Source organism: Dama dama, chromosome 9 (assembly GCF_033118175.1).
Source record: "Dama dama isolate Ldn47 chromosome 9, ASM3311817v1, whole genome shotgun sequence".
Taxonomy (NCBI): domain Eukaryota; kingdom Metazoa; phylum Chordata; class Mammalia; order Artiodactyla; family Cervidae; genus Dama; species Dama dama.
Genome location: NC_083689.1, coordinates 19,366,155 through 19,391,464, shown reverse-complemented (window position 1 = coordinate 19,391,464; position 25,310 = coordinate 19,366,155). Strand labels below are relative to the sequence as shown.

Sequence of the window (25,310 nt, the reverse complement as noted above, 5' to 3'; positions counted from 1 at the left end):
GCTCCTGAGGACGCAGACCCGTCCCTGTGTTAGCTCTACACACTAACTCCCCCACACCTGGGGACACACACAAAAAATACCCCTCCCCCGGTGGGGAGAGGTGTCCTTTCTCCGGGGTTCAGATTCACACACATTTATCGGGAAAACCCAGACCGCTTCCCAGGAGCCAGGGTTGGGCGCTGGGGTCCGGCAGGGGCGTCCGAGAACTGTGGGTCCACTCCGCCCCGCCCCCGCACGGCCCATCCGCCCCGCCCCGCCGGCCCAATGCCCTGCCACTGCTCCCCAGCCGGCCCTTCCGCCTCACTTAGCGGTGCAGCGGAGCGGGCCGGGCGCGGACCATGGAGCGTACAGCAGCGGGCAAGGAGCTTGCCCTGGTAAGAGGACCTGGGGTCCCAGGACCCTACATCCCTGGCGACCCCAGGGTCCAGAAACTCCAGGCTCCCAACCGCCCCCTTGGACTCTCTCCACAAATTAGGCTCCTTGGAACAGCCTGGGGGGTACCTACCTCGGGCCTCTGGGCCCCTGACCCAGTGAAATGGCTGGGTTCCTTTTCGGGGGGAGTCTCTGAACGCATATACGGGAGAGATCATATTCAGACTCCGTGAGACTGGACACTGGAAGGTCCCCAAAGTGCCACCCCATCCTTCCAAGGACCAGAGAGGAGGGCACCCGCGGCGCCGAGGGGACTTCCCTGAGCCTGGGCCGGGAAGGGAGGATGAAACTGGAGGGCCCAGGCTTGAGTCCACTGGAGAGGTGGGCCGTGGTCCCGGGACCCTTCCCTTCCCCGCGTCCTGAGCCCGCCTTCGCGTCCAGGCGCCGCTGCAGGACTGGGGAGAGGAGACCGAGGACGGCGCGGTGTACAGTGTCTCCCTGCGGCGGCAGCACAGTCAGCGTTCGAGTCCGGGGGCAGGGCCCCCGGGCGCCCAGGTGAGGAAGGGGTAGGAGGCTGGGGCGGGGCGGAAGGCGACCAGGTGAGGGCGGGGCAAGTGGAGGGGCGGGACTGGGACCCATGGGAAGGGCGGGGCTTAGAGGCGACCTGTTTAGGATGGACTGGGGTCTAGGGGCGGCCAGGTGAGTGGGGTAGATGAGGAGGCGGGGCCAGGTGAGACCGCGGTGCCCAGCCAGGACCTGGGGACTGAACTGGAAGGCTGGGCTTAGGTAAGCCAGGTTTAGTGGGGCGGAGCTGGAGAGGGAGGAGGGGTCTTTAGAAGCTGCCGGGCGAGGGAAAGGTTGGGCGGAGAGCATAGGAACGCGCCAGTGAAGCGCGGCAGGAGAGCCGAGAGCAGCCTGGGGGTAGGGATGGGGGTGGGGGCCTGCGGGTGCCAGGTGAATAGAGCAGGGGCGGGGCGTAGCCTGGGCGTTATGGCTGTTCCGGGCGGGTTTCGGGTGTCTTTTGTGCACAGTACAGAATAATGAACTAAGGGAGCGGGGTACACAGGAATAGACAGGGTCAGATGCAAAAGCGGTGCTCCCCAAAGACACATTGGAGATGGGTGCCGGGGCCCATTCCTCTGGGTCTCATTGCGGTCCCCCTGGCCCGCAGGCCCCCAGCCCGGCGGCCGACACCTTCCTTCATTACCGCACCAGCAAGGTGCGGGCGCTGAGGGCGGCGCGGCTGGAGCGGCTAGTGCGGGAGCTGGTGTCCGGAGACCCCGAGCAGGACCCAGCCTTCGTGCCCGCCTTCCTGGCCACCCATCGGGCCTTCGTGCCTACTGGCCGAGTGCTGGACCTCCTCCTGCCGCCACCGGCGCCGCCCCTCCCGCCGGGGTCAGTACCAACGGGAGATTCTCCAGCGCCCACCCTAGACTCTCACCTGGATGCTCGGTCTACTCTCTCTGGAGCCCTCCCCTCCCCCCAGAACCTTCCTCCTAAGCCCTCTCCAGCCCCTCCCTTCTTCACCTGATTTGGGTGTGGGGTTGTCTTTCCAGGGTAGAAATCAAGAAAACAGAGGGAAGAGATCTGACGTTCAACAAGAACTTGAGGTTTGCCTCCAATAGGGTGGGGACTGGGGTGAGGGGGGGTAGAAGTCAAAGATCGGATCTGAAATGTAGGAGCACCGGGAGTCTGGAACTGTGGGATGGGCTCTGAGGTCCCACCCCTCTTGGCCAGGGCTGTGGTATCAGTGCTGGGCTCATGGCTGCGGGACCACCCTCAGGATTTCTGGGACCCCCCTGCCCACTCGGACCTAGGCAGTGTTTGCAACTTTCTGGGCTGGGCAGCTCCATCAGGGGCTGAGGCCCGGGAGGCAGAAAAGCTGCTGGGAGATTTCCTGAAGGAGGCTGAGGCAGAGCAGGAGGAAGAGGAGCAGTCCCAGACACTGGCAGGTGAGCGGACTGGGGGTGTGATAGTGTCCTGAGCATGCATTCTCTCCCCCCCCCTCCACCGCCCCCAGGGATATTCTCCCCTCTGGAAGATCTACAGATCTTGGGCAAGGTCCTTAGCCCTGTCTGAGCCTCAGTTTCCCCGCCTGTAAAATGGGGATAATAACCCAGTATTGTCATTTATCCCTCACCTCCCCCACCCAACACATGACAGCTATAAAGATATTCCATCATGGGGTCAGGATATCTTGTGTTTTTGGCTACAGATAATCCTATTGCTACTTGCCTTAGGAGCCACAGAGACCTGGGTTCAAATCCCAGTTCTGCCATTTGCTGACTGTGCGACCTTGAATGAGTCACTTCCCCTCTCTGAGCCTGTTTCCTTATCTTCAGAATGGGGGCAATGACAGTACTTACCACACTGGCTTCTTCGTTCATTCAACAAATAAACTGTGGATAGGAGCTCCCTGTTCCCTGGGGAAGACAATTAGTGGGCAAATAAATAAGTAATGAGGGCTTTGCAGGTAGATTCTTTACTGTCTGAGGCACCAGGGAAGCCCAATGAAGGCTTGGCAAATAGTATTATTTTCAGTACTGTTGGATGTCAGCAAACTATCTGGCCTTTAATAGAAAAGTTTGCCAAGAATTTCCTGGAGGTCCAGTAGTTAATATATTGCACTTGTGTGCAGGGATGCAGGTTCAATCCCTGGTCAGGGGACTAAGATCCCACATGCTGAGCTTTCCAACCTCTGATGTAGAGAGCTTTGGAAGGAAGGGAAAATATCCACATACTTCATTCAAACCTTTGTTCAATTGCTCTGATGTGCATTCTCAGATCTCCTCCCAACAAATACAGCCTCCCACTCTGAGTCCTCTTACCTGCCTTATTTTTCTTCATAGAATCCATTGGTCGTGCCCCAACTCTGTCCCCAGAGTCAGTTACAAGATGGATTTGTTTATTGAATAATTGCATCCTGCTTATAAAATATCATCTTTCACCCGTCTGTGTTTGATCTGATCCCTATCACAAAAGCTTCATAACCCTAATCCATTCTTTAATCTTTAGACTAAACTGGCCACATTTCTCTCTGCTTTACAAAGTAGCAGCCACTTCTTTCCCCTAGAGACAAAGTCTCAGCTATTTAAATATGTTTTATCCCTTCGGCTTCTCTCTTGGTTACTAAATATCTTTCTTCTTTGCCTTCAAGATTTCTCCAGCTTATTCCAAGTCATCCAATCTGCACCAACTACTGAGGTAGCCACTAGCCCCATGTGGCTACTGAAATTGAAGTTAATTACCATTAAATAAAAATTAGAATCAGTTCTTTGGTCACACTAGCCACAGTTTTAGCACTCAGTAACCACACTGGGCAGCACAGGTAGAAAATATTTTCACCACTGCAAAAAATTCTGTTGAAAAGGCTACCCTAAACTGTGAGTATTTGAGGTCAGAGAAGAAAATGAACATTTATTGAGTGCCCACTGTATGCCAGGCTCTGGGGACTTTAACATCTTTATTTGGGAGTTACTTTTTACCATGATTTCAAACACATACAGAAATAGAGAGAAGTAGTGTAAAGAACACTCAAACACCCCTCACTCATTTTCAACAATTATTAATTTAAAAATATTTATTTATTTGGCTGCACAGGGTCTTAGTTGTGGCATACAGAATCTTCAATCTTCCTTGGGGCATGCGAGATCTTTAGTTGTGTCAGGTGAATTCTTAGTTGAGGCATGTAGGATCTTGTTCTCTGACCAGAGATCGAACACAGACCCCTGCATTGGGAATGCAAAATCTTAGCCATTGGACCACCAGGGAAGTCCCTCCTATGCTCACTTTTAAAAACTACTGTATTGCAGTACCATCTGTCCTAATATGAAATGAAAGTTAATTAAGTGAACTTACACCAATAATTTAAAAATAATAATATATTGCAACAGTAATAGGAAGGAGAAATAAGACAAAAGCAATTTACACAACAATGTTGGTATGTCAGTGTCTGGGCATGCCTCACTGGAAGACAGAATGAAGTTGTCCAGTGCCTTCCCCTGCCATAACATCACGGTGAATATGGAAACCACAGACTAATGCAGGGGAGTGTACCAATGACAAAGATGCTGTAGTATAGATGTTAGTGATGTCGATTTCCAAAATGGTGAACAACACTTGCAATTTCCATATAAAACAAAGTCCAGGCTCTCACAGTCCTTGCATTCCTGGATTAGTGTTTATGAGCAGTAATTAGTGTTTATGAACAAGACTGGGCTTCCCAGGTGGCTTGATAGTAAAGAATCCGTCTGCCAATTCAGGAGACACAGGTTCAATCCCTGGGTTGGAAAAATACTGTGGAGAAGGAAATGGCAACCCACTCCAATATTCTTGCCTGGGAAATCCCATGGGCATAAAGAGCCTGGTGGGCTATGGTCCACGGGGTTACAGAAGAGTTGGACACGACTGAGCGACTAAATAGCAACATGGGCAAGATAGTTGGGTTCTAGGTGCAGATTATTATAAACAGGTTTTTTAACGTCACAAATTTCTTGGAGGGACGTTTGGAGGCTGGGTGTTAACGATTCTTCACTATGTATGTCTGGATTTCCAAAGTGTCCCCTAGGGGGCGCCACCATTGACCACCCCCTCCACCTTGAGAGAAATCATTCATATTTATTTAGTACTTTATAGAAGTCTCTGGTATGCGGGATCTCATTTGATTTAAAAAAAAAAAAATCCATACTTTTGATGAATTAATAATTAATTAATGTTTTCACATTTGGACACTTTGAAAAAATAAATCCAGATGAGGAAACCAAGGCACAGAGAGGTTAAAAGCTTGTTTTAATTCACACAGCTAGCCCAGTGGATCAATTTGGATTCGAACTTGGGACATTAAGACAATGTCTTAACCTTCCCTTAACCACAAAGTTGGGCTTCCCTGGTGGCTCAGTGGGAAAGACTGCCCACCAATGCAGGAGATGTAAGAGACAAGGGTTCAATCCCTGGGTGGGGAAGATCTGAAGAAGGGAATGGATGCCCACTCCAGTATTCTTGCCTGGAGAAACCCATGGACAGAGGAGCTTGGTGGCCTACAGTCGTTTAAGCTCACCTAGTCAGTGCTCCCTCAGGACCCCCTGGGACTGCCCAGATCCTCTGCCCAGACTCCCCGGTGGAATGCCTGGAAGACGAGGAGGGCCTCGTGTGGGAAGGCCCTGAGCTTCTGGACTTCAGTGTAGACGACGTGGCGGAGCAGCTGACCCTGATGGACGTGGTGAGTATCAGAGCCGGCCCGCGCAGTCAGGGGCTGGGATAGGGGACGGGTAGCGGGTGGGGGAGGGGGGAGGAGTTGGGGGAGATCCCTCTGAGCACAGATTCCACCCTCCACCCCCTGCTCAGGAGCTCTTCTCGCGCCTGCGGCCCTTCGAGTGCCTGGGCTCCGTGTGGTCGCAGCGGGACCGGCCGGGGGCCACAAGCATCGCTCCCACTGTGCGCGCCACCGTGACCCAGTTCAACACAGTGACCGGCTGCGTGCTGGGCTCGGTGCTCGGGGAACCGGGCCTGGCAGCCCCACAGCGGGCGCAGCGGCTGGAGAAGTGGATCCGCATAGCTCAGGTGCGTCTCTGGCGGGAGCGTGGGGCCGGAGCATGGGCAGGGCCGAGGCTCAGTGAGACGCTGGGGGCAGGCGGAAAACCAAGGACTGGGGTCTCTGCGAAAGCGGAGGTTTGAGACTGGGAGGTGCCTAAGGGAAAGTCCAGCACGTGGCCTTGAAAGGCGGAGGGTTCAGTTCAGTTCAGTCACTCAGTCGTGTCCGACTCTTTGCGACCCCATGGAATGCAAAACGCCAGCCTTCCCTGTCCATCACCAACTCCCTGAGTTTGCTCATCTTATCTTCCGTCGTCCCCTTCTCCTCCTGTCTTCAATCTTTCCCAGCACCAAGGTCTTTTCTAATGAGTCAGTTCTTCGCATCAGGTGGCCAAAATATTGTAGTTTCAGCGTCAGTCCTTCCAACGAATTCAGGACTGATTTCCTTTAGGACTGACTGGTTTGACCTCCTTGCAGTCCAAGGGACTCTCAAGAGCGGCTGAGAGTCCTCCATGCTGATTAAGGGATAATAAGGATGGGATGATAGGCTTCCATTGTAGCTCAGTTGGATGGGCTTCATTTTAGCTCAGTTTGCCTGCAATGCAGGAGACCCTGGTTCGGCTCCTGGGTCGGAAAGATACCCTGGAGAAGAAACTGGCAATCCACTCCAGTATTCTTGCCTGGAGAACCCCCATGGACAGAGGAGCCTGGCAGGCTACAGTCCATGGGGTCACAAAGAGTCAGACAGGAGTGAGCGACTAAACCACCACCACAAGGATGGGATGGGGGTACTGGGGAAGGAATAAGCTTGGTACCAAGCCAAGAAAAGGAGGTGGAGGTCTTGAAAGAGTCCTGGTGGAGGTGGGGCAGGAGCCTCTAAGTAGAGACGAAGAGTAGAACTGGGGCCCAGGAAAGAGAGTGGGGACGTGGCAAGGCAAGGGGACTAGAGGTTGAGTCTAGACGTTGACTAGAGTCTCACCTGGAGTGAGACTTAGGTTGAGGATGACAAGTCTGGAACTAGGAGAGATGCTACGGGTCCGTCTAGGGCCCAGGGAGAAGTAAGGAGTCGGGGCACGGACAGCCAAGGTCAGAGGAAGGGTATGGAGAGGTAGGTGGGGGAGGAGGCTGAATCCGGGTAGCTTGTCAGATGTGGGGTGAGATGTAAGGGTCTGACCTGGGGTCACAAGTCATGGGATCAAAGGTGGATCATACTTGGGAATCAGGCAGGCTTGAGGTGTGACCAGCACCCCCTCCACCCCGCCCCCCAGCGCTGCCGGGAACTGCGGAACTTCTCCTCTCTGCGTGCCATCCTGTCCGCCCTGCAGTCTAACCCCATCTACAGGCTGAAGCGCAGCTGGGGCGCCGTGAGCCGGTGACCAGGGACTGGGGGTGGGGGCGCTGGGGTGGGACCTCTTGCCCACCGCATCCCCGCTCTGCCTCTTCCTACGGCCACCCCTGACTCCTCTCCTGTCCTCCCCAGGGAACCGTTATCCACTTTCAGGAAACTTGCCCAGATCTTCTCCGATGAGAACAACCATCTGAGCAGCAGGGAGATTCTCTCCCAGGTACAGATGGGTGAGACCCCCACAGATCCCAGGCCCAGGAAAGGGACATTGCTTGTCATTGTCATAATACTGCGTGTCTTTTCCCATACCTCCCGAGAATGGCCTTCCTCCTGTTTGTAGGCAGCCCTGTGTTTTTACTGCCTCTGCTGCCCTCATCAGAGCTCACACTTGACGGCTGCCTTATTTATTCATTCAACAAATACCAGAAGCTACAGTGAAAAGGTCACTGAAGGTCAGAGTCACAGCAAAGAGTGAAAAAAAAAATTGTGCTAAGGACTTGACTTTGATAAGCAAAACAAAACAAATTTTAAAAGTGTGCCAATGAGTCTGACTTACTGCAGGCAAGATTTAGGTTCTGACTGCAATTAGGTGCTGGTTCTTGGGGGTGAATCCAGAATAGAGACTTCCCTGGTGGTTAAGACTCTGAGCTCCTGATGCAGGGGACATGGGTTCGATCCTTGGTCAGAGAACTAAGATCGCACATACTGCAGCACAGTAAAAAAAAAAAAAATGTAGAACAGATGGCACTGGAAGTCTGTTCTTTTGCAAAGAATGTTCTTCCCACGCCTCTGCAGGTGTCTCCCCAAATGTCCCCACCTCTGAGAGGCCCTCCCTCCACACCTCCACTCTACCCCCATTGCCCTTATCTCTGCCTGTCCTTAGATTACACATCTAGCTTGGTTGTTGCTGTTTCGCCATGGCTGATGTCTGCTCTATGAGGCCAGAAATTTTGTCTGTTTTGTTCACTGCTGCCTCCCCACACTCCAAACAGTGCCTGGCCCAGAGTAGGTGATCAGTAAATCAACTGAACAAATGTCTTAAATAAGGATGAGAGCTCAAGTAACTCTGCATTAAGCACATAGTGTGGGCCAGGCAGTTTCCAGGAGGCTCAGCCATGAAGACACAAACACACTTTCCTCCCCTTGGAGGGCTTTAGGCCCCAGATGGGGACACACACAATTTAGTAATTGCCCCAGCAATTATATCACTAATTACCAGGCAGAACAATGCTGTGGAGGCAAAGTTCAGGGCATTGCTTGGGAGGGCTCGCCAGGTACAAGGATTCTCACCTGTGTTATAGGCCAGCCTTGGGCCCACAGCATCCACAAGCCCCACCTCTCATCATCCCCTGTGGGGCCTGCCCCCTGCTGCTTATCTGCTCTCTCCTCCTCCCTGTTCACTTTCCCTCGGGTGTGGCAGTGATGGAGGTATCTTCTCTGATGGAGGGGTCAAAGAGACCCCAGGACTGCTCAGTCCTTCTCCTCCCCCTCAGCTCAGATCAGTCACTCAGTCATGTCCAACTCTGCAACCCCACGGACTGCAGCTCACCAGGCTTCCCTGTCCATTACCAGCTCCCAGAGCTTGCTCAAACTCATGCCCATCGAGTCAGTGATGCCATCCAATCATCTCATCCTCTGTCGTCCCCTTCTCCTCCTGCCCTCAATTTTTCCCAGCACCAGGGTCTTTTCTAATTTGTCAGTTCTTAGCATCAGGTGGCCAAAGTATTGGAGCTTCAGCTTCAGCATCAGTCCTTCCAATGAATATTCAGGACAGATTTCCTTTAGGATTGACTGGTTTGATCTCCCTGCAGTCCAAGGGACTCTCAAGAGTCTTCTCTAACATCACAGTTAAAAAGCATCAGTTCTCTGGCACTCAGCTTTCTTTATGGGCCATCTCTTACATCCATACATGACTACTGGAAAAACCACAGCTTTGATTAGATGGACCTTTGTTGGCAAAATAATGTCTCTGCTTTTTAATATGCTGTCTAGGTTTGATATAGCTTTTCTTCCAAGGAGCAAGCGTCTTTTCATTTCATGGCTGCAGTCACCATCTGCAGTGATTTTGGAGCCTAAGAAAATAAAGTCTCTTACTGTTTCCAGGAGGCAACTCAGGGGCCCCAAGAGGAGGATGTCCCTACAGGAAGCCTGTCCTCTGTGAGTGATGTGGTTTGGGATGAGAGACAAGTGGGATGCTGGGGCAGGGGGTGGAGCCTGATGGGGTCACTGATGGCTGAGAGTGACTGGCGCTCTGGGGGCCACAGAAACTGCCCCCAGGCCCCGTCCCCTACCTTGGCACCTTTCTCACGGACCTGGTGATGCTGGATACTGCCCTGCCGGATATGCTGAAGGTCTGAGCCCTGACTCTTGACTCCTTACCCTCAGCACAGTGGGCCTCCTGACCTCTCACCCTTGACCTTGCCCATGCTCCCTGACCCCAGCCCCTTTAGTGCATGGGGCTCCTGATATCCCAGCCCCTGACCTTGATCCTCGACCCCTGACCTTGGAGTCTGAACTGACTCCAGTTCAGACAAAGTTTGCCCCCAGGGGGATCTCATCAACTTTGAGAAGAGGAGGAAGGTAAGAGGGAGCTGCGGTGGGCGGGGGTGGAGGTGGGGAGGGGGTCCAGGGTTGGGGAAGAGCACGTGCGGGGGTCTCAGAGGCCGCCCCCCCAGGAGTGGGAGATCCTGGCCCGCATCCAGCAGCTGCAGAGACGCTGTCAGAGCTACTGCCTGAGCCCCCGCCCGCCCATCCTGGCCGCCCTGCGTGCCCAGCACAAGCTCAGCGAGGAGCAGAGGTGACAACTTGGGGCCTGGTCTGACAGCGCCCCCCCAACCCTGCCACTGATCCCAGATGACACCCCGGATCCACCTACCCCACGCACCTCCCCAGCTCCCCCTAAGATCCCCTCTTGAGCCTTCACCTCCCCCCCAGCCAGCATGTCACCTGACACTGTTTCTCCAGCCCAGTCGAGGACCCCAGTTGCCCTCTGACCCCAAACTTTGACCTCATCTGACTTTCTTTTCTTTCTATTTTTTTTAAAAGTAAATTTCTTTATGTTTGGCTGTGCTGGATCGTCACAGCTGCTCGCGCTTTTCTGTAGTTGCAGTGAGTGTGGTTCCTCTGTTTCTGGTGCGCTGAGTTCTCACTGTAATGGCTTCTTCTGCTGTGGCGCATGGGCTCTAGGTGCACGGGCTTCAGTAGTTGTGGCTCCTGGACTCCAGAGCACAGGGTCAGTAGTTGTGATGCCTGGGCTTAGTTGTTCCACAGCCTGTGGGATCTTCCCAGACCAAGGATGGAACCAGTGTCTCCTTCATTGGCAGGCAGATTCTTTACCACTGAGCCACCAGGGAAGCCCTCATCTGACTTTCGGACTTCAGCGTTTAATGTGTAGCTAGCTGTTCCACTCAACCAGCCTATCTTTTCTCTTCCCCACCTCTGGCCCAATCTGACCCATTACCCGCCTCTGACTCTCTCAGCCCAATCACTGACCCCCAGTTCTGAGCAACTGACTCCAACTTTGACCTATATCTGACTTATGACCCCCAGTCAGTTGAGCCCAATTCGACTGTACCAACTCATTCTATTGAATCCATGACCCTAATCATTGACCCCAGTGATTATCTGACCTTGAATGCTATCCTTGACCCAATTTGACTCCTCAGTCCCACTCTGTGAATCCCTATGTGTCCTGCTAACCAAGCCATCTCATCTAATCCCTGATAAGACCCTGAAATTGTAGTATCCACATTTATTACCCTGATCTTGACAATGGGTGCCTAATTCCTGGCTGTACCCTCCCTCCACCCACACACACACCCCCAAAACCCAGCTCCTGACTGAATCTAATTCATTTCCCAACCTACCCATCCATCTACAACTTGACCCCTCAGCTACCACATCTCCCGGGTCATCGAGCCACCAGCCTCCTCCTGCCCCAGCTCCCCACGCATCCGACGGCAAATCAGCCTGACCAAGCGCCTCAGTGCGTGAGTCGCAGGGAGTATGTGGTGGGTGACGTGGGCAGGGATGGGATCTGCTCCTGGGTTGGGTTTGGTCTTCGCCTCATCCCATTCCCTATTTTCAGGAAGCTGTCCCGGGAGAGAGTTTCATCCCCTGGTGGGAGTCCTGGGGACCCCTCATCCTCCACCTCAAGGTGAGGATCCCATCTGATGAAAGGACTGGAGAGGGGTCAGAGTTCAGGGCAGCCACCCCACTTCAGACTCTGTGTCTCCCCCAGTCTGTCCCCAGCATCCCCTCCATCTAGTCCTAGAACCAAGGACCCTCCTACAGGAAGTCCTCCAGCCTCTCCGGGGGCCCAGAGCCCCAGCACCAAGGTACCAAGACTATGTACATTTAGGACTGCGGGCACCCAGGGCTGATGTGTGTGTGTGTGTGTGTGTGTGTGTGTGTGTGTGCGCGGGCGCACATGCGCACGCACAGGATTTCACAGCCAGGTATGTGCACAGGAGACCGTGAACACAGTTGACTCAGCACTCTGAGCGCATGTCTGGGAAACTGCATGCATCTCCACGGACCCACATAAGGGACTGTCCGTCACTTACACTCAAATCTGGACAAGAGCTTCCACTCACCCACAAGGCACTCTGGGGTGCAGTCACTACTTTTGTAAGGATATGTGTTTTCCCAGGAACGGGCTTCCCCGGTGGCTCAGCAGTAAAGAATCCACTTGCAATGCAGGAAACACAAGAGACACATGTTCAATTCCTGGGTCAGGAAGATCCCCTGGAGAAGGGCATGTGACCCACTCCAGTCTTCTTGCCTGGAGAATCCCATGGACAGAGGAGCCTGGTGGGCTATAGTCCACAGAGTCGCAAAGAGTTGGACACGACTTAGCACAAACATAGGAACTTGCATACCTGGAGGGGAAATGCTGGCATGAGTAGTCATAGTATCCATGGGCCCTGTGCAGGGCTTTTTGTTTTCATGGGCTTGTGCCCATCCAACAATTGTGAGCAAATGTAGGCACTCGCTGCTCTCAGGTTACACTGGGTTTCTTGTGTGTGAGCACAAGTCACGTGTGAATTCCTGTAACAGCATGATCTGTATGTGATGGGATGGCATAGATGCGGGCTTGTGTATGTACCCTAATTGCATGTCCCCAGGCTCGGGGTATGCAGGAAGATGCGTTGAATACAATGAGGGAGGGGCCTCATGCTCTCCCCCGCTCAGCCCCCACCCCTGCTGTCTACAGCTGCCCCTGAGCCCGGACCTGCCAGGGCCCTGGCCCCTGGCCCTGCCCTTGAGTGGCCCTCATATCTCCCTCCCCGGGCAGCAGGGCTCAGAGGCCCGCGTCATCCGGGTCAGCATCGACAATGACCATGGCAATCTGTATCGGAGCATCTTGGTGAGGAGCTGAGCCTGAGACCTGCTGGGGAGACCCCTGCCCTTGGGGCTTGGGTGGTCATCCCTTACCTCCCATCCTCTCTTTCCAGCTCACTAGCCAGGACAAGACCCACAGCGTGGTCCAGCGAGCCTTGGAAAAACACAATGTGGCCCAGCCCTGGGTCCGGGACTATCAGCTCTTCCAAGTCCTTCCTGGGGACAGGGGTGAGCAAGGACAGCTTGGAGCCTGGGCTAAGGGGCGGTTGGCTGGGGAGGATGGCAGGCTGACCAGGGTGGTTCTGGAACAGAGTAGGGGTGACATGCAGCAGGGTGGGGTTAAGAGGCAGAAAAATATCGATGCCTCCCTTAGGTGGGATCATGAGGTTGTCCTAGCTCAGTGTGAGGGGAGGGGCCACCAAAAGTGTCTTCCTAGGATTTATGGGGAAATGAGATTGTCTGGGAACCTGTGGGAGAGAGAGTATAGAAGGTCATCTGGGCTTTGATTTGTAGAATCATGAGGTTGTTTGGGCTCAGCCTCATGGAGCACAAGACTGAAGGGGGGTCTGGGCTTGGATCTGAGGGGAAATGAGTTTGTCCAAGTTTGGTATGGGGACTCTGAAGTTACTTGAACTTGGCATGGGAGAGGGCCATGTGGTACTGAAATTCAGGGTAGGAAACATGAGATTGTTCAGTGTAAAGTGAGTAGGAAGTTGTCTAGTTTTAAAGGAAGCGAGGTAACAGGGAACTATATCGAATACCCTGAGACAAACCATAATTGAAAAGAATATGTAAAAGCATATATGTGGACTTCCATGGTGGCTCAGATGGTAAAGAATCTGCCTCAGTGCAAGAGACCAGGGTTCGATCCCTGGGTTGGGAAGATCCCCTGGAGAAGGGAATGGCAACCCACTCCAGTATCCTTGCCTGGAGAATCCCATGGACAGAGGAGCCTGGCAGGCTACAGTCCACAGGACTGCAACACAACTGAGCGACTAACAGTCTCACATTTTTCACATATGTATATATGTATGAATGACTGAGTCACTTTGCTGTAGAGGAGAAATTAACAATACATTGTAAATCAGCTGCACTTCAATTAAAAGTTTTAAGAAATGAAAAAAAAAATATATATATATATAAAGGAGGGAGAGGCAAGACATTGACATGCTAGGGAATTCCCTGGCAGTCCAGTGATTAGGACTCCATGCTTTCACTGCTAGGGGCCTGGGTTCGATCCCTGGTTGGGGAACTAAGACCCTGCAAGCTGTGTGGTGCAGCCCAAAGGAAAAAAAAAAAGACTGACATGCTAAAGGGATATATGAGGCTGTTCACATGACAAGTGCAAGGGTTGTACAGGCTGGAAGTGGGACGTCAGAAGTTGTCCTAGTTCATGGTGAGAGCAGCATGAACTTGGCTGGGAGTTGGCTGCAGGGGAGAGTGTGGGGTGAGCAGGAAGTTGATTGGGGTGGGAGGCCTGACTTTGCTCAAGCTTCTAGTGCTGTTGTCTAGAGTCCAGGGGAAATAGGAGGAGGTTGCCCAGGTTCATGGTGGGGGAGACATGAGGTTGTGCAGGCTTGGAGTGAGAAGTTGCCTAGATTCCCAATGAGAGGGGAATGAGGTTGGCTTAGCACTGGCTGAAGGGATCTAAGATTGTGCAGGTTGCATGGTGAGTGGTAGAAGGTTCCCTAGGTCCTTTGTGGGGGAAGTGCCAGGTTGTGTGGGCCTTTCACCATCTTCTCCATGCTTGGCCAGAGCTCCCGATTCCTGACAACGCCAACGTGTTCTATGCCATGAGCCCAGCCGCCCCTGGAGACTTCGTGCTGCGGCGGAAGGAGGGGGCCCAGCATACAACCTCAGTCTCCCCACCCACTCATCCAGTACATGGGCCTCATGGGCAGCAAGGGGTCTGGCTTCTATCACCAGGAGGCAGGGAGGGGGCTCCTCTATGAAAAGCTCCAATTCCCCAGTAGAGGTCATTGTGCTCCATACCCTGTAACCCGCCCCCCAATTTTATTGGACCTCACCCCTCTGACCCTCTTGGCACCAGATCCCTATTCCAAAGACACCAGCCCATGGGGTGGCTGGTGGAGAGCTTCATCTTATAGAAAGGGGTGGGGTGTCAGGGGTCAGATCCTCCCCCAGAGAAACCTTGTAACTGTTGGAGACAAAAATGACAAAAATGGATGAAAATAGTGACCAAAGTTATAAAACAGGAGTCAGTCTTGTTTGTTCTGCGCCTGTGCCCCAAGTCCACTCTTCATTAGGATAAAAATTTAAATAAGAAAAGAAGGGTTTCCCCTGGTGGCTCAGTGGTAAAGAATCCGCCTGCCAACACAGGAGACACGGAATCCATCCCTGGTCTGGGAAGATCCCACGTACTGTGCAGCAACTAAGCCCGTGTGCCACAGCTATTGAGCCTGTGCTTCAGAGCCTGGGAGCCACAACTTCTGAGCCCATCTGCTGCACCTCTGAAGTCTTCAAGCTCTAGAGCCTGGGTTCCACAAGAGAAGCCACCACCATGAGAAACCTGCGCGCTAAAGAGTGGCCCCCACCTGCTAGTTAAAGAAAATCCTGTGCAGCAGTGAAGACCCAGCACATCCAAAAATAAATAAATAAAAATTAAAAAAGAAAAGAAAAACTAAGAGCCCTAAGAAAGGGGTTGAGTGAGGCGTGGCTGACACCAGCAGGGTGTGGGGGTGGGGTTCTGTCACAAACAGAGGGTTCAGGACTCTGTCCCTCAACATTGTTGGAGTAATGTAATTCTTTTCTGCTGTGTATATGGAAGAGGGAAGAAATGAAATTCCATCAGAACTTGAGACAAATAACATCATCACGTGAAACATAAGCATAACAACAGCGACAACAATAACACCCAGTGATGAACTCCCACTCTGCTAGACATCAACTATGGCCTTTACATCTAACTGTATTAATAAGGGTCCTTGCTTTTTCAAGTGGTCAAAAGCCCAACTCAAACAGGTATGGGCAAAGAAACGGAAATGAACGCCCCTGTAATTGCAAAGTTCCATGGGGCCAGCTTCAGGCACTGTTGGATCCAGGGACTCAAAAGATGTCACCAGGACTTTGTAACAGAGTCTCTTGCCTCTGATTTGCTCTGAGAATGAGACTGCCCATTGACTCCCTAAATCCAATCACCTCCTCCTATGGTTACAGAAACACTGATTTTTCAGCTGGCTACCCAGGGTCAAGACTGCATTTCCAGTCTCCCTCGCAGTGAAATGTGGTCATATGACTACGTCTCAGCCAGTGAGCTGTAAAGGGGAAAGGATGTGGGTACATTCTAGGCTCTGCCCTTAAAGAGAAGGGGTGTGTCCTCTCCTGCCTTTTTTTTGCCTTGGGTTGATTAGAATGAAGATATGGAGTGAATCAGCTTGGACTGGGTGGTTCACACCATCTGAACAACTGATCTGCAAACTGGAAGGATCATGGCCCTCTGAGACCAGGGAGCAAACATAGTGTAGTGCTGCTACTTGAACTGTTACAGAAGAAAATAAATATCTATCTCAGGACTTCCCTGGTGGTCCAGCAGCTAAGACTTTGAGCTCCCAATGTTGGGGGCCTGGGTTCCATACCTGGTCAGGGAACTAGATCCCACGTGCTGAACACCCCAACTAAAGATCCCGTGAGGTGTGATTAAGACCTAGCACAGCCAAATAAAAACATATTCTTCTTAAATGCCCAGCTTATTTAAGCCATCAGTATTATTTGGGTCTCTGTTACAGTAGCCAAAAAAGAAAAAATTTACAAAATGAATATTGCCCCACTGCAAGGCAAGATCACCCTCATAGGGCAATGCCCGTCTTACATCCCACCAGTTCCACCTGCCATGCAAGGAGAATCCCTGGGACTTCCCTGGCAGTCCATTGGTTAAGAATCCCCCTTGAAATGCAGGGGACACGGGTTTGATCTCTGGTGAGGGAACTAAGATTCCATGTGTCTCAGAGCAACTAAGCCTGAATGCCACAACTAGAGAATCTATGTACTCACAGATCCCACATGCCGCAACTAAGACCTGATGCAGCCAGATTAATTCATTTAAAAAAGCAATTGGATGTAAGTAACAGTACTCTTCTTAAATTGTTATTGTTGTTGTTCAGTCACTAAATCATGTCAGACTGTTTGCAAACCCCATGGACTGCAGCACAATCTTCCCTGTCCTTCTTAAATTAGCTTAAGCAAATAATTGCTATCCTTATTGAGTGTTTACTGTGTGCCAGCCATGTTCTTATAACTTGATGTAATCTATTCGTAATCCTCACGTAAGCTTTATGAGGGGGCATTATTATCATGCTCATTTTATACATGGAAAACTGAGACTAGAGAGGGTTAAGTAACTTATCTAAGGTTGCAGGGCAAGTAACACGTGGAATGCATCAGAACTTACGCTCTCACCCATGGAGCGAGCTTGCCTCTCAAAAGAAGTTTACAGTTTCTGCCTCTCTCTCTCTCTCTCTCTCTCTCTCTCTCACACACACACACACACACACTCAATCCAAATGCCAATTTCCTGAGGAAGAGATTCTCATTGACTTCTGTTTTTTTGTTTTCGTTCCACGGCAAGGCATGTGGGATTTTAGTTCCCCTCAGTTCAGTTCAGTTCAGTCGTTCAGTCGTGTCTGATTCTTTGCCACCCCATGAACCGCAGCACGCCAGGCCTCCCTGTCCATCACCAACTCCCGGAGTTCACTCAAACTACTAGAAACCAAATCCACGCCCCCTGCAGAAGCACTGAGTCCTAACCACTGGACGGCCAGGGAATCCCGCCACTTCTGTTTTGAAAAGTGCAGGAGGTTAAAACAAAACAAAAAAAAAAAGGTGCAGGAGTACTCAGGAATAGCTCTCTCCAGTGGCTAACGCAAGGTCAGCTGTCTCCCTAAACCTCTCAGCTTGGTTTTTCACTCATCTTTTACTCCACAAATATTTCCTGACCTCCTACTGTATGCCAGGCTCAGTTGTAGGTGTTGGGGATATAGAAATGAACAAAACAGACTAATGAAGGTGGTGAATCAAGAACAAAACATCAAATACATGTTACACATTTAACACAAAAAGTACAGGGAATGCAAAATGCTGCTGCTACTACTACTACCAAGCCATTTAAGGACTGACGTGGGCGGGGCGGGGGGCACGGTGTTGGTGAGAGGGTTGCTGTTTTAAACAGGGAGATCCAGGAGGACTTCACTGAGGAAATAACAGTTAGTTAGAGTCCTGAGTAAACTGAAAGTGAGCCGCATGTACATTTAGAGGAAGAACCTTGCAAGTGGAGGGAACAGACAGCGCGGAAGCCCACCTTAGCTTCACCATCAGCCAATTTTTTTTTTCCTCCTAATGACAGAGATGTCTCTGACTACTCTATCTGCCTACCACGCCTTCCAATAGAAAGCGGCACCTCCTTTCCTAGCTACTCCAGGAAAAGTCCCAGAATGGAAGCTCATTGGATCCCCTTGGGTCACATGGCACCTCTGAACCAATTACCGTGCTCCAGGGAATGGAACTCTCTGATTGGCTAATCTGGGGCTGGCTGACGCAATAAGGTGGGTATCCCCCTGCTTCCCCAGGCATGTATCTCTTTGGGTGGGAGGATGTTTACCCCGGTTGAAGCTCAGCCCAAGAGAGCAGCTTTTATGATTTGTTCTATACTTTCCAGATTATTGAAAGAACTGCACGTTCCTTGTAAAATAAAATCCGAAGAGTATACAAATGTAAGCAGAAAATGCCCCAAAATCAGAAATAAAATCTCGCATTCCAGAATACATGTAATTTTTACAAATGCAGGCTCTTTCGTACTTACTATCCGGCAGTACTTCCCAACATTGTGCAGACATTCAACGGCTACTATTAGGCTTATTATATTCCTACCCAGACTGGGAAGAGATGTTGATTAGTACGATAATATCAGTAGTTGTAGTTTACATTTTTTGAATGCTTGCTATGTGCCAAGTTGGATTTTATAGATTAAAAGGCTGAAGCTCAAATAAGGTAAGTAACCCGTCCAGGGTCGCACGGCAAGAAAGTGTGTCTGAGGCAGAAAACAGAGCAGTTCCCTCCACCCCCAAGGGGGTGCGGAGCCCAGGGCCCCTGCTCTCTGTAGCCAGGCCCCACAGGGCGGCTGCCTCCCTCTTATCTCAGCTCGGGCTGCCTGCTGGTCCCGCCCCCTCGGGGGAGCTGCCACTTGGAGGCGCCTGGCCGGGAAGGCCTGGTCAGCTGTGTCCGGCGGAGGCAGCTGCTGACCCAGCTGTGGCCTGTGCCAGGGACGGAAGAGGTTGGGAGGCGGGGCAGGAGCCCTGGGCCCCCGGCGGCAGGGGCTACATTATGTATCATCTCCCGGCACCCCTCCGGCCTGGAATTGGCTTCCTCTGCCTCTTGCTCGCTGGGGCAGCCTGGGCTCCCCCACCCAATCCACTGGACCCCAAGTTTGAAAACAAAGGTAAGGGTGGAGTTGAATGTGAACCCCAGCACTGGATCCTGGAGGGCAATATTGGGGCCCGAACTTCCTGCCCGGATCCTTGGGGGCACCCAGGTTCTCATTCTGAGTCTGTGACTTGGGGCCCAAGATGGTGTCTGAACCCCTAGACTGGGATCTCATATGGCATGCTGGGGTCTATATCCCCAGACTGGGTTCTGGGGGAGAAGCTAGAAGGGGGCGTAAGAGTCCTGCTTTATCTCTTCAACGAACTTGGGACGTGCTAAACGCTAAATGGGCAGGGGTGGTGCTGTCGTCTCGAGTCCTGTATTCTAGAGCCCCTGAGCTAAGGGGATCTAGCCGACCCTCCAGGCGGGGAGGGAGGGTAAAACCCGAGTCAGAGGGGCCGAGTCGCAGGCGACTGTAAACACGGTTGGCATGCGGGCGCCAGATCCCTGGGTCCGCGGGGTTGAGGGAGGGGAACGGGGGGCACGGTTGGCGCTATCGGGCCGCCGGGAGCCTGTCGGGGCTGATAGGGGACCCCGCCCCCTGCACACACACTCACCCGCACGCAAGTCCCTAGGCTGGGGCGGGGCCGGCAGCGGGAGGAGGAGGCCTTGAATGCTGCGCTCAGCAAAGCCGGTCGCGGGTGGGCGGCGTGTGTGTTGGAGGGAGACAATAAGACACGCAACCTACGCTTGGAAGTTTGGGGGGCACTACTTCGGCGGACCCCTCGAAGGGCCCCGCTGGAAGAACGGGGGCGGGGCTTTTTTTCTTATCGGTCCGCACAGGCGGTAGGAGGGAGGGAAGGATGCTGCGGTTCGAGAAAGGGGCTCGGGTCCCTTGACCCCCTCCCCTGACCCCCATCTTCAGCGGCCCTGCTGACAGCCCGCGAGCCTAATGAGTTTCTGTGCTTCACCGAGCGCTTGGAGGACTTGGTGTGTTTCTGGGAGGAAGCGGCCAGCGCCGGGGTCGGCCCGGACACCTACAGCTTCTCTTACCAGCTCGAGTGAGTCGGACGAGGAGGGGTCAGGTGGAGCGCCCCACAGGTGGAGGGGGCGGGCGGGCCGGGCAGACCTCTCAGGAGCTCGCACCTTGGGATGTTTCCTGGTGCCAGGGACCGGATGGCATCTCTGCTGGTGGGCACTAGTGGGAAACCCACGGGGTCAGGGCTGACATGCACCCTAGTGGTCGGGGCTGGAACACTCCCGCGATCACTGATGGAGGGCAATCGCAAACTTCAGGGCAGGAACAATACCCGCTTCAGAGCAGGACTTAAGGCGTCACGTACGTCGGGGCTGGGACGACCCCTGGTGGTAGTGTCCAGAAACGCGCCCTCGGTCCCCGCGAAACCTCCAAACTTGATCCCCCTACCCTCGCTGGTTCCTGGTTGAACAGGGGTGAGCCGTGGAAGCCATGCCGCCTGCATCAGGCGCCCACCGCCCGCGGCTTGGTGCGTTTCTGGTGCTCGCTGCCTACAGCCGACACGTCGAGCTTCGTGCCCCTAGAGCTGCACGTCACTGCGGCCTCCTCGGGCGCTTCACGCTACCGCCGTACCATTCACATCAACGAAGTGGGTAAGTGCGCTGGGAACCGGGGATTGGTCGGGAGGGAGTCCCAGTTTCCGCCCACCTAAGCAAACCCCTCTCTGCAGTGCTCCTAGACCCTCCCGCCAGGCTTGTGGCTCGGCGGGCCGACGAGGGCGGCCACGTGGTACTGCGCTGGCTCCCGCCGCCTGGGGCACCCATGGCGAGCCTTATCCGCTATGAGGTGAACATCTCGGCAGAGAACGCCGCAGGGGGCGCACAGAGGGTGAGGCCCGCCCCTATGACCTAGCCCCAAAGGGCTCCAGAGTCGACAGGCCCTCTAAGTCTCACCCAGACTGTCACTAGGGCCCCGCCCCTCTGGCCTCGTCCCTTCCACTCCCAGCCCAAGACATCTCTAGGTCCACTGACTTGTCCCCTTTCCCAATGGTCCCCTTTTCCCAGCCCACCTGGACTCAACCTTTCTTAACCCTTGCCTGGAACCCTAGACCGCTCCTGTGCCCGCCCTGTCTGTTCGCAGGCCAAGCTGTTAAACAGCTGGAGTTCGCCCGTTTCTACCCAGGGCCCCATCCTGATTGGCCCCAAGCCTTCCTGGGCCCCGCCTCCTACTTTCATTGCCCGCCTCCCCATTCTTGGTTTCCGTTCTTCCTTTTTCTGATTGCCTGGCTCCCTCAGAGTCCACCCCCAATACGCCCTCCTTTGCCCACCCCGGCCCTACTGGCCACACCCCTCACCCGGGCCCCGCCCACAGGTGGAGATCCTCGACGGCCGCACCGAGTGCTTGCTGAGCAACCTGCGGGGCGGAACGCGCTACACCTTCATGGTACGCGCGCGTATGGCCGAGCCCAGCTTCGGTGGCTTCTGGAGCGCCTGGTCCGAGCCTGCGTCACTGCTGACGGCTAGTGGTGAGGCCCAGGCAAGGGAGGTAGGAGGGGCTGGGCGGAGCATGGGGGCCAAGCTCATCGCCCTAACCTCTCCCCTCCTCCCCCAGACTTGGACCCCCTCATCCTGACTCTCTCCCTCGTCCTCGTGCTCATTCTACTGCTGCTGGCCGTGCTAGCCCTGCTCTCCCACCGCCGGTGAGCGCCCCACTCGGCATCTGGCTCAGACTCCCCTCCACTAACTTTCCCCTTTCCCTGTGAAAACCGAGGCTCAGAGACGGGCAGGCACTTGCCCAGGGTTACACAATGAAGAGTCGGTGGCAGGGTCGGGATGCAAGCCAGGTCACACTCAGACTCTTACTTAAAATTCTCTGCTCTTGGGCATACTTTTTGGGTTTTCCTCCTACCTCAGTGGCTGCTCCTTCTTGGATTCCCTTGTGAATGTGTGTGCGTACTATCCTAAGTCATTTCAGTCGTGTCCGACTCTTTGCGACTCCATGGACTGTAGCCCACCAGGCTCCTCTGTCCCTGGGATTCTCCATGCAAGAATACTGGAGTGGGTGGCCATGCCCTCCTCCTGGATCTTTCCGTCGGAGGGATGGAACCTGCGTCTAACTGCATCTCCTGCCTTTTAGGCGGATTCTTTACCACTGAGCCACCGGGGAAGCCCTTCTTTGTGAATACTTTTTTCCCAGTTTCATCAACTTCTGTAAAGCCAACCAAACGGGCTCCATGAAACGATTTAGTCCCAAATGCCTCCCACCCGTTGTCAAGCTCCTTAGATGTTTTATGACATGACCAGCCATCCTGAGGTTTTTGTAATTCAGTTTTTGTAACCCAAGTACATACTATGTGTTTTCACACACCCCCAAGCCTGGGGATACACTGTCCCTTCTGCCTGAAATGTCCTTGCCATGCCTGCCAAGCAATCTCCTAGTTCTTTCAAAGCCTTGTTTATTTACTTGATTGGGAAATACTGAGCGCCAGCTATGTGCTAGGCACTGGAAAGCAAGCACAGAACAAACCAGATGTGTCTCTACTCTTGTGGATCTCATAGCTGAGTCACACAACAAAGAAGGGAACCAACAGATATTATAAATTGTGATGAGAGATAGCAGAAATATCGGGCTTCCCAGGTGGCACTAGTGGTAAGGAACTCCCCTGCCAGTGCAGGAGACGTAAGAGTCTCAGGTTCGATCCCTGGGTTGGGGAGATTCCCCTGGAAGAGCGCATGGCAATCCACTCCAGTATTCTTGCCTGGAGAATCCCATGGACAGAGGAGCCTGGTGAGCTACAGTCCGTAAGGTCACAAAGAGTCAGACATGACTGAAACGACTTAGCATGCGTGCACATGGGGACATGACAGAATAGATAGGTGAGAGGAGGTGACATCAGAGCAGAAACCTGAATCCTGGGAAGGAGGCAGCCACATGAAAAGCAGGGAGAGAAAAACAGCAAGTGCAAAGGTCCTGAGATGGGAATGAGCTTGGAACATTGAAGCAGCTGCAAGAAAAGCTGTATGCCTAAAGCAGAGTGTGCAAGAGGGGAGTGGGGAGATGAGGGAGGTAACAGGGATTAGATCATGCAGGGTCTTCTATAGGGAGGAGTTTGGACTTTATCCTGAATGCACTAGAGAACCATGGAAAAGAGTGAGGAGGAAAGTAGCATAACGGACCTTCAGACAAGCCTGGGTGGGTTTTAGAGGGACCATAAGGCAGTGTATATTGAACTCCTATGTATCCTTCAAAACCCTGTTCCCATTGCCCTTCTGTAGGGCCTTGCAGATGCTTTGGCAGAACCCCTGTTCCTCAGTCCCATGCACTCCTCTGCCTTCAACATGATCACAAGGGACTAGGAGTATCTTTGCCCCATGGATGGTGCTGAGGGGGTGTTGGTGAATGTTCAGTGACACATGCCCAGGTATCTGTTTGTTTTGGTTTCACCAGGACTCTGAAGCAGAAGATCTGGCCTGGCATCCCAAGCCCTGAGAGCGAGTTTGAAGGCCTCTTCACCACCCACAAGGGTAACTTCCAGGTAGGCGGCCTGGTTGTTCCTTCCAGGCCTGGGGCTTCCCTGCTCCTATGGCCGAACTCCAAGTCTCTGAGCAAGCTGGTGCTGTTTCCCCAGCTGTGGCTGTACCAGACTGACGGCTGTCTGTGGTGGAGCCCCAGCACCCCCTTCCCAGAGGACCCACCTGCCCCCCTGGAAGTCCTCTCTGAGTGCTGCTGGGGGGTGACGCAGGCAGTGGAACCAGGGGCAGATGACGGGGGTCCCCTCCTGGAGCCAGTGGGCAGTGAGCATGCCCGAGACAGCTACCTGGTGCTGGACAAGTGGTTGCTGCCCCGGAGTCCGCCGAGTGAGGACCTCCTGCAGCCTGGTGGCAATTTGGACATAGTGACCATAGATGAAGCCTCAGAAGCATCCTCCTGCACATCCGCTTTGGCCCTGAAGCCTGGGCCGGAGGGGGCCTCTGCTGCCAGCTTTGAGTACACCATTCTTGACCCCAGCTCCCAGCTCTTGCGCCCAAGGGCACTGCCCCCTGAGCTGCTCCCCACCCCACCCCACCTAAAGTACCTATACCTCGTGGTGTCCGACTCTGGCATCTCAACTGACTACAGCTCAGGGGGTTCCCAGGAAGCCCAGGGGGGTTCATCCAATGGCCCCTACTCCAACCCTTATGAGAACAGCCTCATCCCAGCCCCCAAGCCTTCACCCCCGAGCTACATGGCCTGCTCCTAGGACTCCAGCCCTCAGAGGCACAGGGACCCAGAATGACCCCAGTGCTACTCCAGGCCCAAGGTTTATCCAGCAGGGTCAGTGAGGCCTGCTGACCTTGGCTTTCTGCTCAATTCATCCTGCTCAGAAAGTCACAGCCTTGAAGTATTTTTAAATGTACAGTTTTTTTTTGTGTAGATAGATAAATAAATATATATATATATATACTTTATATATAAATATATATACAAGTTTCCTGTCGTGACTTCTATAAATACCTGTAAGCCCCATCTTTTCCCTGGGCCCAGGCCATAGGAGAAGCAGCAAAAAGTCTGTGGAGTTCAGTCTAAAATTCTGACCTGGCAATCTGAATAACAGTAATAGAATGAATTAGTCAGTATAAGTTATACTAGCTGCCCTAACAACAACCCATTCCCTTCTCTAGGGGGTCTTCTCGACCGAGGGATGGAACCCGGGCCTCCTGCATTGCAGGCAGATTCTTTACCAGCTGAGTCACCAGGGAAGCACTTCCTCTCATACAATTCAAATAGATGGTTAGCTTATCCCTGGGATGAGTCAGAAACCCAGGCTGTAGCTTAACCATTTTCCTAGGGGTACTCTGGGGTCTTCAGACGGACACTCTGCATCCTGCCAGCCAACAAGAGAGAGACAGCAGAAGATTTTGTGGGCCACTTTAGGGATGTGAACTGGAGGTGGGTGCCACCTCTTCTTTACAAATTCTACTGGCCAGAAATGGTCATGTGACCCCAGTAAGACCCGTGGACAGCTGGGAAATGTAGTTCAGCTGTGCACCCAGGAGAGAAGAACTGTTTAATGAGCAGCTAGCTAGTCTCTGCCACTAATAATAATACTAACATTAATTCCTAAGGCTTTATTCTGAATCTGGTTCTAAGAAAGCACTCTGATGACATCAAAGGTCAATCAAGTGGCTCAATGGAAGTTTTGGCTTAACTGATTTTTAAAAGTTTGACATAACCTAGGAAAGCATACCTTCTATTCCAGCAATTCCACTTTTAGATATGTACCCTAAAAACCCTCACACACATGGACCAGGATATGTGTACAAGTGTTAATAGTAGTAAATAAGTCAATCTGATCATACCTAATTTAGGATATAGTTATTCATTGAATTA

At 53.0% G+C, this 25,310-nt stretch overlaps 2 protein-coding genes across 4 annotated transcripts; both read left to right on the top strand.

Moving 5' to 3' along the window:
* Positions 1-162: 162 nt before the first annotated feature.
* On the top strand, positions 163-14,781 carry RGL3 (ral guanine nucleotide dissociation stimulator like 3). 3 transcript variants are annotated; one of them, XM_061149266.1, is made up of 19 exons: positions 163-374; positions 814-927; positions 1,544-1,767; positions 1,929-1,982; positions 2,110-2,324; positions 5,448-5,590; positions 5,716-5,931; positions 7,170-7,273; positions 7,382-7,466; positions 9,350-9,403; positions 9,511-9,597; positions 9,794-9,826; positions 9,922-10,043; positions 11,140-11,231; positions 11,334-11,402; positions 11,487-11,583; positions 12,546-12,614; positions 12,703-12,817; positions 14,345-14,512. In XM_061149266.1, the coding sequence occupies exons 1-19, from the start codon at positions 339-341 to the stop codon at positions 14,384-14,386; spliced, it is 1,971 nt and encodes a 656-aa protein (XP_061005249.1). In that variant the 5' UTR covers positions 163-338; the 3' UTR covers positions 14,387-14,512. The 3 variants fall into 3 exon arrangements, with proteins under 3 accessions (XP_061005249.1, XP_061005248.1, XP_061005247.1); XM_061149265.1 differs by having other exon boundaries at positions 167-374; positions 11,140-11,235; positions 14,345-14,781; XM_061149264.1 differs by having other exon boundaries at positions 169-374; positions 11,140-11,235; positions 12,462-12,614; positions 14,345-14,781.
* A 4,058-nt stretch (positions 14,782-18,839) lies between these two features.
* On the top strand, positions 18,840-24,348 carry EPOR (erythropoietin receptor). The gene is made up of 8 exons (XM_061149263.1): positions 18,840-19,040; positions 19,890-20,025; positions 20,415-20,593; positions 20,671-20,828; positions 21,312-21,465; positions 21,552-21,639; positions 23,388-23,475; positions 23,569-24,348. The coding sequence occupies exons 1-8, from the start codon at positions 18,926-18,928 to the stop codon at positions 24,178-24,180; spliced, it is 1,530 nt and encodes a 509-aa protein (XP_061005246.1). The 5' UTR covers positions 18,840-18,925; the 3' UTR covers positions 24,181-24,348.
* Positions 24,349-25,310: the final 962 nt, after the last annotated feature.

What these genes read in the sequence shown, in the direction of transcription:
- RGL3 (XM_061149264.1), top strand. Translation starts at nt 339, where the DNA reads ATGGAGCGTACAGCAGCGGGCAAGGAGCTTGCCCTG. An exon ending in GCGCCGCCCCTCCCGCCGGG is followed by an intron (nt 1,768 to 1,928) that starts GTCAGTACCAAC and finishes TTGTCTTTCCAG; the next exon opens with GGTAGAAATCAAGAAAACAG. An exon ending in GCAGTCCCAGACACTGGCAG is followed by an intron (nt 2,325 to 5,447) that starts GTGAGCGGACTG and finishes GTGCTCCCTCAG; the next exon opens with GACCCCCTGGGACTGCCCAG.
- EPOR (XM_061149263.1), top strand. Translation starts at nt 18,926, where the DNA reads ATGTATCATCTCCCGGCACCCCTCCGGCCTGGAATTGGCTTCCTCTGC. An exon ending in CCGCAGGGGGCGCACAGAGG is followed by an intron (nt 20,829 to 21,311) that starts GTGAGGCCCGCC and finishes CCCCGCCCACAG; the next exon opens with GTGGAGATCCTCGACGGCCG. An exon ending in GCCCTGCTCTCCCACCGCCG is followed by an intron (nt 21,640 to 23,387) that starts GTGAGCGCCCCA and finishes TGGTTTCACCAG; the next exon opens with GACTCTGAAGCAGAAGATCT.